At 42.4% G+C, this 12,085-nt stretch overlaps 1 protein-coding gene across 3 annotated transcripts in view; it reads left to right on the top strand.

Annotated features, from left to right (window-relative positions):
* Nucleotides 1-12,085, top strand: part of Serpine2 (serpin family E member 2) — a 59,500-nt gene that overhangs the window by 16,421 nt on the left and 30,994 nt on the right. Inside the window, exon 1 of one of the 3 annotated variants that reach the window (XM_087205987.1) lies at nucleotides 5,727-5,856. The exons of the other annotated variants lie outside the window; for them this stretch is intronic. Coding sequence (XP_087062113.1) covers nucleotides 5,783-5,856 — 74 coding nt within the window. The 5' untranslated portion in view covers nucleotides 5,727-5,782. Of the gene's footprint in view, nucleotides 1-5,726; nucleotides 5,857-12,085 lie in introns of those variants that run through there. 3 annotated transcript variants of the gene reach the window in all.

Below are 12,085 nucleotides of genomic sequence, written 5' to 3' on the forward strand. Positions count from 1 at the left end.
GCACAAGCCCTCAGTAACTGTTCAGTGGGAGAATACATGAGCTCTTTGTGCAACCCTAAAAATGAAAGGTGATCATAACTCTTGTAATGCCCTTATTCCTAGATCACCATGTTCTGGGCACTTTGTCTTGAGCACGTGTTATTTCTGCACATCTTCATCCACATGGAATTCTGCTGTCAGCCACCCTTTGATCCATCATCTTGATCTAACTCCAAGGCAGCGGCTCCGGGAACTTACCACACTGTTTTGACTCCATGGTGAAGGATGTTCTTATCCATGGTGCCTTCCTCCTGGAATGAATCTCACTGCTATTTTGGAGATTTTCTCTGGGCCACACAGTCAAGTCTCAGAGTGTTTGTTTTCTCAGGAAAATAACACTATTAAAGCCATTGTTTTAAAAGTCACTTAGAGCATTACAAATCTCCAATCATCAATGCACAGTGTTAAAATTTAGGAGTGATGAGGGCTACAGGCAAGCAATACTGAATTAAATGTGTGGAGTACTTTAAGACAGCATTTGATTGTACATTTAAAATAGGGAATGCAAATTGAAATTCCTCCTGGGTGCTTTAAATCATGCATTCTATGTGCAGTATTTTCAATTAACTGCAGGAAAAAAAATGTGTTCAGTATGGCTCTATTTTTACAGCTGGGAATTGCTCCGAGAATACAATTGACTATTTCATACATGTGAGATTTATTTAAATGACTTGTGGGGCATTTGTAGTTTAACCAATAATTGAAAATATTATTGCAGTGTGGCAGGTGAAACTAGGAAGTCGTTTTTGTGTTCCTGAAGAGGGGCTGTGAGCTCAGACAGCATTCGTCAGAGAGAGTTGGACAGGGAGTTAGGTCGGGAGAGACTTGGTCCTTCACATTTCATTCCTGGGCTCTGCCCAAGTGTAGAAAAGAAAAATTTTGCTCTCTGCAAGGAGCCAAAATGCTCTTTTTATGTGCCAAACACAGAAGAAAGTCAGACCAGATGTGTAGAGTCTAGGCCATCTCTCAACTCCTCTCCAACTCCCTGGCCCCTCCCCATACCTTGTATCATTTCATTTCATATAGCCTGGAATACTGGTGCAGAAAGAAAAGTTGGGTCTTTCTGGATGGGCCATCCCACCTCTTCGTGATTGTTTATAAACATTACTAGAGATTTGAAATGAGTGTTCCTACTGAAATGCTGTTACAAATGAATGGTGGTTAATTAACACTATATTAAAACTCATTATTACTTTGTGATTCAGACAAAGTACACGTTAATTAGGCATTTGGTGGGCAGGATGAAAATCTTATCTTTAATTCACCAGTTCCTAACCTTTCTCTATGATAGTGGTTCCCAACCAGGGTCAGTCCCTCCCCTGTCTTCCAGGGACATTTGTCGATGTCTCAGGATACTTGGTTGTCACACCTTGGTGTGCAATGCTAAATCTAGTCATAAATAAAGGCACTGCTAAGCATTCTAGAATATGCAAAATTCTCCTAAAATAGTTATCCAGCCCAACTTGTCAACAGTGTCAAGGTTGTTTAAAAAAAAGAAGAGAAGAAAACCTGCTGCAGAATATGAATGTACAGGATATTCATAAGGATGCTACAGGTTAGCATCTCTAATTGACTATAGTATTCCATGCGAGTAAGCCGATCATCAATGCCTTGCTGGCTGCTGAGGTACAGTAGTGAACAGGACAGCATCCCCAGCAGGATCACAGACACAACGAGAAGTCAAATGACAAATGTCCCATTCAGGAGAAGTTTGAGCATGAATGTGTGCACTGAAAAGAGCCTGGCAGGCTCAGTGTATCTGGAAACGGAAGCCAAATCCAGTCGTGGGTGCTGACTTGGGCCCAGTGGGATAAGGTTTCCTTGCAGGAGCATAGAAAAGTCCTTGGACTGTTTGACTCAGGTCTAGGTGCACAGGGTCATAACCAGCTTTGCGTGTGTGTCAACATAAGTCAGTAAATCAGTGCGGCCAGTGAGTTGGGTATAGAAGACCAGCATTCTCTTCCAGAGAGGTTGCTGACTTGGACTGGGGACAAAGGAGATGGACAGAGATAGACTGTCCGAGATATATCCAAGAGGTAGAATGAAAGAGCTTGTTGATGCTTTGAGTGGACTAAGTGAAAGGATACTTCCCAGACTTTTATAGTAGATTCTTGAATGGACGGTTGGTGATGTCGCTTACTGAAATATGGGACCTTGGAGAACAGTAAGTTTATGGGTATGAGTACTTTTTCCTGGATGGGGATTTAGCTCAGTGGTTTCGCCGCCTGCTGCGCAAGCGCAAGAACCCAAGCTCAATCCCTGGCACCCAAAAAAACCCCAAAAAAACCCCTCCAAAACAAAAGAGTACTTTTTCCTTATATCCTAGAATTTCAGGGTCTGCTTGCAAAAATGTAAGGTTTTTCTCCTAGATCACCTCTTTTTCCAGTGACCACCCTAATAGGTTTTCCAGTGTAGCTCAGCATTATTTCTAAGTGGTCTGTCCGGGCAGTCATCAAGCGTTTCCTGTTTCAGGTTTTCATCCATCTAAACAAACAAAACAGTAGCGAGTTGACTTAAAAGCCAGATTTCCACCTTTAAATCTCTTGACCACTGAGCTAGGACTTGTCTGGCTGTGCCACACTAACACTTTTCAACCATTGCTTTACTCTAATCTCACCCTATTTCAATTTCAGGCTGGTAGAAAAACACTTCTTAATCATGAGCTTGGCAGCCTTGGAAAAAACACAAGGAAAATCTGTAGAGCCTGAGGCCCATTTCTGAAGGTGACCCGTGGTCTTTGGTCATCTCTGACCTCGTGGCCAGGGCTGTGCCACTGCTCCAGTGAGGACAAGACACCACCCGTCCCCCAGGTCACCTTCCCTAATGCCACACACTAGACCCTTGATTCGCTCTTGCAGCAAAAAAATAAAGGAAATAGCTCACAGTTGGAAAAAGACCATGAGTAAATTAAAAAGCCTGCTTTAAAGTCCTTTTGATTTTTGGAAATCATGATTTTTTAGTATTTTGCATTTGGAGTAGATGTTAAGATGGGTTCTCATGTGCACTTGAGGAGGCTGAAGAGAGGACCTCAGCCCTTCGTGGCAACTGTGGTAAATGACAGCAGTGGCAGAAGCCAGCTCTGATGGAGGCCTTGAGAACTGGCCTAAGAACTCAAGACAGCACCTTTTTTAATCCTCATAATAACTTCTTGAGTGGAGACAATTATTACACCCATTTTACAGATGGAAGAACTGAGGCACGGTAAAGTGAAACACTTGTCAAAGTCATGTGGTTAATTTGTAGTGAATATGGGTGGTTTCTCTCAAGAGCATGTAGAGGCCAAATACAGTGTCCTAGATATGTTCATTTATTTCTTAAAGACTGAGTTGATACTGTCACAAACCAAATGGGAATGAAAATGTATGATTATGGAACAACATAATATCTGGTAAATCTCTAAAAATCTGTAGTTTCAGTGGGCATGTAGCATTCCAAAAGAAAGTAAATGATAAAAAGATTAGTTTTAAGGGACAGTGGTATTTGTTTGCCAACTAAATTTTTAGTTTTTGTCTTTTTCTTTTGAAATCACTGTATAGCGTATGATTCTGTTTACATAACATTCTTGAAATAAATCATATAATATATAATCTTTTGGGATTGACTTTTTCACTCAACATAATTCCCATGAGATCCACCCAACTCCAAGTCGTTGCTTGCATCAATGGATTGTTCCTTCGTGTTGCCAAGTGGTATTCTGCAGTGTGGATGTACCACAGTTTCTTTATTCATCTCTTGAAGAACATTTGGGTTGTTTCTAGTTTGGGGCTATTACAGATTAGGCATTGTGAACATTGATGTACAGATTTTTGTGTGAACATGAGTTTTCATTTTCTGGAATAAATGTTCAGGGTTGCTGGATCATGTTTAAAGTACATGTTTAATTTTGTAAGAAACTATCAAACTGTTTCCTAGAGTAGCCTATTTGCAGTCCCACAAGCAATTTGTGAGTTACTCAGCTTCTCTGTAGCCTCACCAACAACTGATGTTTTCACTGATCTTATTTTAACCACTTTCAATTGGCAAGGAGTAATATTTTACTATGGTTTTAAGTTGCATTTCTTTAATGGCCAATGATTTTAAACACCTTTTCATGGGCTCATTTGGCATCTATGTGTCCTCTTTAGTGAATGCTTCTTTGTATCTTTTGCTCATTTCCTAATTGGCTTGCATGGTTTTTTAAAAAAATAATTGGATCTCAGGAGTTCCTTATGTATTCTAGATACTATTCCTTTATCAGCTATGTGGTTTGAAAGTATTTTCTCATAGTCTTTCATCATTTTTGCAGGATCTTTTGCAGAGCAAAAGTTTTAAATTTTGATGAGATCCAATTTAATAGTTTTTATCGGTTTTTCTTTTATGACACTTGTGCTTTCACTGTTAAAGCTACGGAAAAGTAGGATTTTTATTTCTGCCTTTTGGAACACACAGTGATTGGTGGTGGGGAAGGAAGGCAGTGGGCCAAGGTAGATGTTACAGTGTGTCTGATCAGTTCTCCCAGCTTCTCCATAGTTTGGGCTTTGGATATATTGTACTGAGCCGTCAGGGTTATAGCCATAGGTCAGAAGTTTCTTGCAGAGTCTGTAGGACATCTAGCTTAGTCACCTTCTCCTCCCCGAGACAAACACCCGACACCCACAACTTAAAAGAGGACAGGGTTATTTTGGTTCACAGTTTGTAGAGATTTCAGGCTGAAGGTGGCTAGCACCAGGGCAAAAACAGCATGGCGGAAGGGCCTGCCACAGAGGAAAGCAGCTGACCTCATGGAGGCCAGGAAACAGAGTCCAGAGAGGAGCCAGGAAGGGAGATACACCCACAGGGACCCACCTTTCCTGACCAGACCCCACTCCTAGCAGCAAATCAGCTGTCAGCCCTCAGAATCCCATGGCCACCCAAGAGCCACCTATGATCTCATGAGGCTTTGGGGGGTATTCAGATATAAATCATCACAATGATAATGGTATATAAAGAAAGATATTCCCAGAATCACCCACAGTATTTCTTCATACAGGCATTTTGCACTTGAGACCCTCTTACTTGACCACTTCCCTGCCCCTGCTCCTCTGCCCCCTTGTCTGGATATATTCAGCTAATCTCTGTTGTCCACCCACACAGCCCTACCCCGGTGCTTGACCTGATTGTGCCTACCACCCCCACCTGGGTGTGCCTCAGCTTCCTTTTCTGTACATTCTGCTTGCTCTCAGAGTGTGGTAAATGTGTAAAAATGAGTGCAGATATCAGTTCACTAGTATGATGGTTTGATTAATGTCTGTTTCCCCTCCAGACTGGGCTTTTTCAGCCTTAGCACTATTGACATTTTGAAGCACTTGATTCCTGGTTGTGGCGCTATACAATGCCGAGCAGGATGATTAGCAGCAACCCTGGGTTCACCCTACTAGATATAGCGTTTTTCTCCACACTTCCCTGGTTGTAAAATCCAAAAATGTCTTCAGACATGGCCAAGGGCTCCCTGAGAGATGAACTCAGCCAAGTGGAGAAAGAAGGCTGTAGAATAAGAGCCTGGAGAGGGGAACTGTTAAGCACTCCGATTTGATCAGTGCATGTTATATGCACATGTTGAAATAGCACGTTGTATGTAACTCATTAACCTGTACAGTTATTGCACATTAATCAACAGGAAAAAACAAGCCAGGAGGGCAGGCACTAGGTCACGTTGCCCTTGTTCTGTCCCTCACACCTCATCACAGTGCCTGGAACACTGCCTTGGCATTTGTGGAGCAAATGAATGGACAAACTGTACTTAACTATCTTCTTTACATGGCAGCCTTGGAAATACCACCCTGACTGCAAAGGAAACAGGTGGGTTTAGCTTTGAATTTGAGCCTAGAAGACCGAGTCCCTCTCCACACGCTTGGATGTGGGTTTCCTCGCCCTCCGCCCCAGCTGACTGAAATAAGAACACGCCAGCCTTCCAATTCCTGCCTGATTAAAGCCCACATCCTCTGTTCAGGCGGCCACAGCAGAAAAGGCACCTCTGCTCTCTTGCAGGGCTGAGACGTCTCCTACTGACTAGCCTCTCCTTCTGAGAAAAAGAGGGCAGGCATCAGGTGGGTGAAACCTCCCACAGTGGCCTTTTTAGGATGATTTGGCCCAGGGCGATCCTGAAACCTCACTCAGAACTCACTGGCTGAGTCTCCAAGGAAAGTAGGCAAGTAGGTGCTCAGGCTCCATTTCACTTAGCGGAGCCGGCAGCTGGATAACTTCCCAGGGGATAAGTACGGTGGTCAAAAGGATAATTTAGGGTATGTGTGAACATTCTAGGTTTGTTCTTTGTGCCTGGCAGTTCCCTGAACCTGAAATACAAAGCTGCTCTAGTTCAGCAAACACAGGCAGCCAGCAGGAGGAGGACAGGCTGAAGAGAGGGAAGAAGTGGTTGTGTCAGCCTCGGGTCCCTGCTGCTGCTTTGGGGGAAGCATTACAGGGGTGCGCAGGTCAGGGCTGGTCCTCCTCAGGGGGACAAATGCCCAGTGACAGCCTGGTGTTGAGTTCTTCCGGCAAGGAGAAGCTGAGCAGAATGCCTGCCTCCTCCCTCTGGCCACAGAACTTCTCAATGGGTTGTGGAATGACTTGGAATGATCAGTTCAATAAGGTGGGCTGGCAGGCCGCAGGTTTAATTACCAGTCGCCTAAGGCCTTTAGGCTTCCCAGAAGTGATTGGCTGGATTCCTTCCTCTCCCGCATGTAGAAGACTCAGGTTGAAAATTCCAGGCAGAACCCCGGTGTATATTGGTAGAAACGGTGTAGGACTTTAGACTGAGAGCTGCTGTGTGACCTGGGTGGATAGGGGGGACGTGTGCTCTTCTGAGTGACATACTGACTTGTGGAGTGTGGGAGCTGTCTTGTCTACTGTGGAATGTTTATGCTCCACATGTGATGGCATCCCTGACCACCCACTAGATGTCACCTCCCACCCAAGTCTAACAACCAGAAATGTGTCCAGACATTGCCAAATCCCCCCTGGGCAGGGCAGTGTCACCTCCACCCCATGGTGAAAACCACCAGGGCACTAGAGCAACAAACATGTTCCATTCCAGTGCCTTCTAACACTGTGGTCACTTGTTTACTCCAAGTGTTTGGGAACTGAAGCCCAGGACAGAGAGAAGGAGGAAGGCTATGTTCTCCACCTTTTCCTCTGCTGGCCTTTGAGCTCCATCACCACAAGCAGCGTGACACATGGGCAAAGCATCCAACCTCCCAGCTTCAGATTTCTTTACCGTGTCTGAGCTGTACAGTCTGGTGAGGTTACTTAATTTTTCTGTGCCATCTTCTGTAAAAATACAAATGCTAACTTTGTGTGTAGAGAATTTAACCAGATGTTTGAATATAAAACTTCAGATACAGTGTCTGGCATACACAGTAGATGTCTTATTCCACTTAGGCTTCTATGATAAAATAGACCGAGTTGCTTATAAACAACAGAAATGTATTTCTTACAGTTCTAGAGCCTGTGAATCCAAGATCCAGACACTGGCAGAGTCAGAGTCTGATGAGGACCTGCTTTCTGGTTCACACGTGGGGCCTTCTGGCCGTTTCCTCAGTGGTGGGAGGGGCTGTCTAGCTTTCAGCATCTCATTTGGAAGGGCACTGGTCCCCTTCATGAGGCTTCACCCTCGTCTATTCATCTCCCAAGGCCCAACTTTAAAATCACTCAGGGGATTAGGATGTCAGCATATGAAATTTTGGAGAGGACACAAATGGCAGGAGGCATTCAGTAAGCGATGGCTATTTTTCTTGAGTACTTAAGAATGTCTTCCACAAGTTCTGAGCAAATCGGAATTGGAAAAAAAAGAAAAAGAAAGCAGTAACAGTTGTTGCTGCTATCTAAAATAAGACTGGAATAATTTTCATGAATTACAATTTATGTCATAAATATTGAATTCCTACTATATATTAGGTAGTATGCTAAATACAAGGAATATATATATATATATATATATATATTTTTTTTTTTTTTTTTCAGAACCAGGGATTGAACTCAGGACCTTGTGCTTGCCAGGCAGGCGTGGCACCACTGAGCTAAATCTCTGGCCCTGGAATATAAAAAGTTTAGTAAACCATATTCTCTGCTGTTAAATAGGTAATATGTTGACTTAGAGACGTCAGTGGTCAACTCATGTTCATTAAAATAGAGCCACCATTTACTAAAAACACAAGGCTGAGGGGTGAAAGGGAGGAAAGGGGAAATAAGTAAAGATATGTCATGAGCAGGAGCCTAATAACCTAAGGAATGTAAACCTTGTATACCATAAACAGAAGCTGAGATTAATAATATCAACAAGGATGAAAATGGGGAAAGGGGTATAGAGGAGGAGGGAGGAGGGAAGGGGATTTAAAAAGAAACAAGCTGTGGGCGGGGGATTTAGCTCAGTGGCACCACGCCTGCCTGGCAAGCGCAAGGTCCTGAGTTCGATCCCTGATACTGGAAAAAGAAACAAGCTGTATAATGTGCATGTACCACTCCCCAAGATGATGGTAAATGGCATGTACTGCAAACATGTATTATTAAAAACAAATCCACGAAGGGGTCTGTGGGTTGGAATGGGGCATATCATTCATTTTAGAGTATATAAAAGGATTCACTATATTATTTGTCAACTCCTCTTTTCCAGTAAATATCATCTTGTTATTACACTTTTCAATGATCCTCAGATTTAGTTTCTGATCTTGTGTTTTGTGGCCTCTCTGCTTCCCAGCAGAACACCTTGACCCAGAATCCAAGTTCCATCTGCTTATGTTTTTATAAACAAAAATGAGATGCTTGTTTCAAGTGTGGGTTCCATTACAGAAATTTTAAAAATACAGAGCAGTATACAGAAGAATAAACTGTTGCCATCAGAAATAATTGTATTGGGCTGGGGATTTAGCTCAGTGTTTTCGTTGCCTGCTATGCAAGCGCAAGGACCTGAGTTCAATCCCTGGTACCAAAAAAAAAAAAAAAAGAAAGAAATAATTGTATAGATAATATCTTGATATCTGTCTTTTAACTTTTTTCTGCGCTTATTTATTATTTGTACATAGTTGATTAAACCATAGTTTTCTTAAATAAGATAGATCCAGAATATAGTACTGCATCTTTAAGTTTTCTTCAAAGATGGCTCTTAAGAGCTGAGTGATATCATGTTCGGTGGCTGTATTCACTGTTGCATGATGCTGAATGTCACGTAGCCCATGGTCTCCTAGAAGCAGGCTCTGAGCCAAGGTGCAAGTGATTCATTAAGGAAGTGCTTCCAGTCAGAAACAGTGACGGAGTGAGAACAGTGGGGATTGGAAAAGGAAGACGCTCAGTAAGAAATGGTGTCAGGCAGGGTCCCACTGAGAGCTCAGGGGGTCCTCCGGAGAGTCTGTCACACAAGAGACCAGCAGCTGGCAGCCTCCTGGGTGGGAATGATGTTGGCCAACTCTTGGCTGTGTAAGACCCACTCCATAAAAGGGCTCCCTGCTTCCAGCAGTGATTGTCTGAAGCTAACAGGTACACACCATGAGCAGCAATGAAGAATACAAAAGTTAGAGGATAAGTACATGGAGCTGGTAGAAGATCACCCATGGTGCCTCCACCTAGGAAGTTGAGGTTCCAGTTCAACCTGCTAATGCACTTATTTATTGCAAAGAATATTTTTCGGTGATTTTGCTGTTAGAGATGACTGAACATTTTGGTACCCAGAATTCTTTATTACCTTACAGTTGCTTGACAGAAGGAGTATATAAAGATATATACATTTGTAATATTGATTCTGCATATCAAAGATTGTCCTTCAGAATTTCATCAACTGACACTTCCAACACTTGCTGCTCATTTTGTACCAGTGGCAATCTAGACAGCATTGGTTTGCATCTATGAATCAAGGAGAATAAGTATTGATCCATGAATCGGCAACATCTTTGTTACTACAAGGATCAGAGAGGTCATGTTCATTGTGCAGCTTCAAGTACAGACTGAATAGATACTGTATGAGCTCACAATAAGATTTTAAAGTTTCATTATAAGTAAAAAGAATTTGCTTTTTTTCCCCCCAGTACTGGAGATTGAATCCAGGACCTTTGCACTCACCTATATTCTCAGCCTTTTAAAACATTTCTTTAGGGCCGGGGATTTAGCTTAGTGATTCCAGTGCCTGCCTCACAAGCCCAAGGTCCCGAGTTCGATCCCCAGTACCAAAAAAAACCAAACAAAGACATTTTTTAATTTGAGATAGTGTCTTGCTGAGTCACAAAGTTGCCCAGTCTGAGCTCAAACTTGTGATCCTTCTGACTCAGCGGGCTAGAGTGCTGGCACTACAGGCAGGCATCAGCAGGCCCAGCAAAAATTTGCATTCTATTAAAATATTTAGGGCCGGGGATTTAGTTCAGTGGTTTCCCCGCCTGCCTCCCAAGCACAAGGATCCGAGTTCAATCCCCAGTACCAAACAAAAACAAAAACAAAAACAAAAATTATGGAGCCAAGGCTCAGTGGTTCCAGCGCCTGCTGCACAAGTACAAGGTCCTGAGTTCGATCCCTGGTACCAAAAAAAAATTTAAAAAAAATTCATGAATTCATGATTGTTACGTACCTCCAGAAATACTAAAAATATAGTCACAATATCTGTAATAGTACCAAAAGGGTATTTCCTTGTTTTTAAAGACTGAGAACCATTAGTGAATGTCACTGTAATGTTTTGGGTCAAATTTTGATAGTTAACTAGGAAATCACCCATATGCAGCATTAAATGTTAATAAAGATTTGCCAGTAAGAAAGTCTGTAGGACTTTGTACCATAAGTAAAACACAGTTAATGACCTAAGTCAACAGACTACAAAACATATTTCAGAATTTATTAATGGCTTTTTTGAGACATACCGTCTTAGTTACTTTTCTTGTTGCTGAGACAAAATACCCAACACCTACAAGTTAAGGGAGGAAAGGTTTATTTAGCTCACAGTTTGTAGAGGTTTGAGTCCGTAATGGGCTGGCTCCAAGGCAGAGTGGCACAGCACACAGGCATCGGAGGAGAAAACAGTTAATGACACACATAAGGTAGCAAAAGCAACAAGGGACCTACCTCAACAGCATGTTTCTGCCCCTTTTATTTTATCCAGACTACTTAGGGCGGGTAGCACTCACACCCTTAATCTTAGTGCCCTTGAGCCTAGCATTGCACCATGAATCAATCCTAACATCACACACTCTAGATCCAGCCACCTCTGAAAAAGGCCCACCTAGGACCACATGGAGCTTTGGGGGGAACATCTAGATCCAGCCACAACACATATCTACCTCCACCCCTAGCATTGTCAGCCACTCCTTACAACCACTTTCTCACAGAGACATCACAATATACAGTGCCAGCATTGTGTTTTTCTGTTTCCATGACTTAGTCTCAAGGAACTGGAAAGATACAATCATAGCTTTATGGGGGTAGGAATATTGTGTTTTACTCATTCTTAGCCTGATCTTGGATGCTTTCTAAAGAGATGTTGAAATAAAATCAAATATTTGAGGTCTTGAGCATTGAGGAAGACGAGGGGAAGGGAACCAGTGTTTACTGAGCATCTGCCCTGATCCGAACAGCATGGTAGTTGCTCTTGTTCTGTTTGTGCTTAATTACCATCACCGTCCTTGAAACATGACTTCAGAAGGGGCAGAGGAGAAATCCAAGGCTGGTAAAGATTGTGACTTGCCTTAGGTCTCCTGGATTAGTAGATGGTAGAACTAGAATTTGAACCCTAAATGAATTTTTTCTGAAACTTAGATGAAGATAAGAGATGTCTCATAATCTTGTATTTTAAAAGCCAGACAACTTGTAAATCCCCAGTTCTCTGTGCTCTGCCCTCCCAAAGAGATTTCAGAATGCACAGTATGTGGATAAAAGGCCCTTACATGTATTAGTAGTGTATTTTACTAATAAAGTTTGTATTTCTTCGCTGAAGGAACATTCCAGACCTTATACCGTATCTCTTACTGGTTAAAAATGTCTTTCCCATGCATTTTTAGGTCTTTTTTTTTTTTTTGGCCAAAATAACTAGTATCACAGATTGAGCATACACATACACTTG

This window comes from Heterocephalus glaber, unplaced genomic scaffold (genome assembly GCF_053883595.1).
Source record: "Heterocephalus glaber isolate CG9 unplaced genomic scaffold, H.glaber_assembly_v1.0 deba00000621, whole genome shotgun sequence".
In the NCBI taxonomy this organism is placed as follows: Eukaryota; Metazoa; Chordata; class Mammalia; order Rodentia; family Bathyergidae; genus Heterocephalus; species Heterocephalus glaber.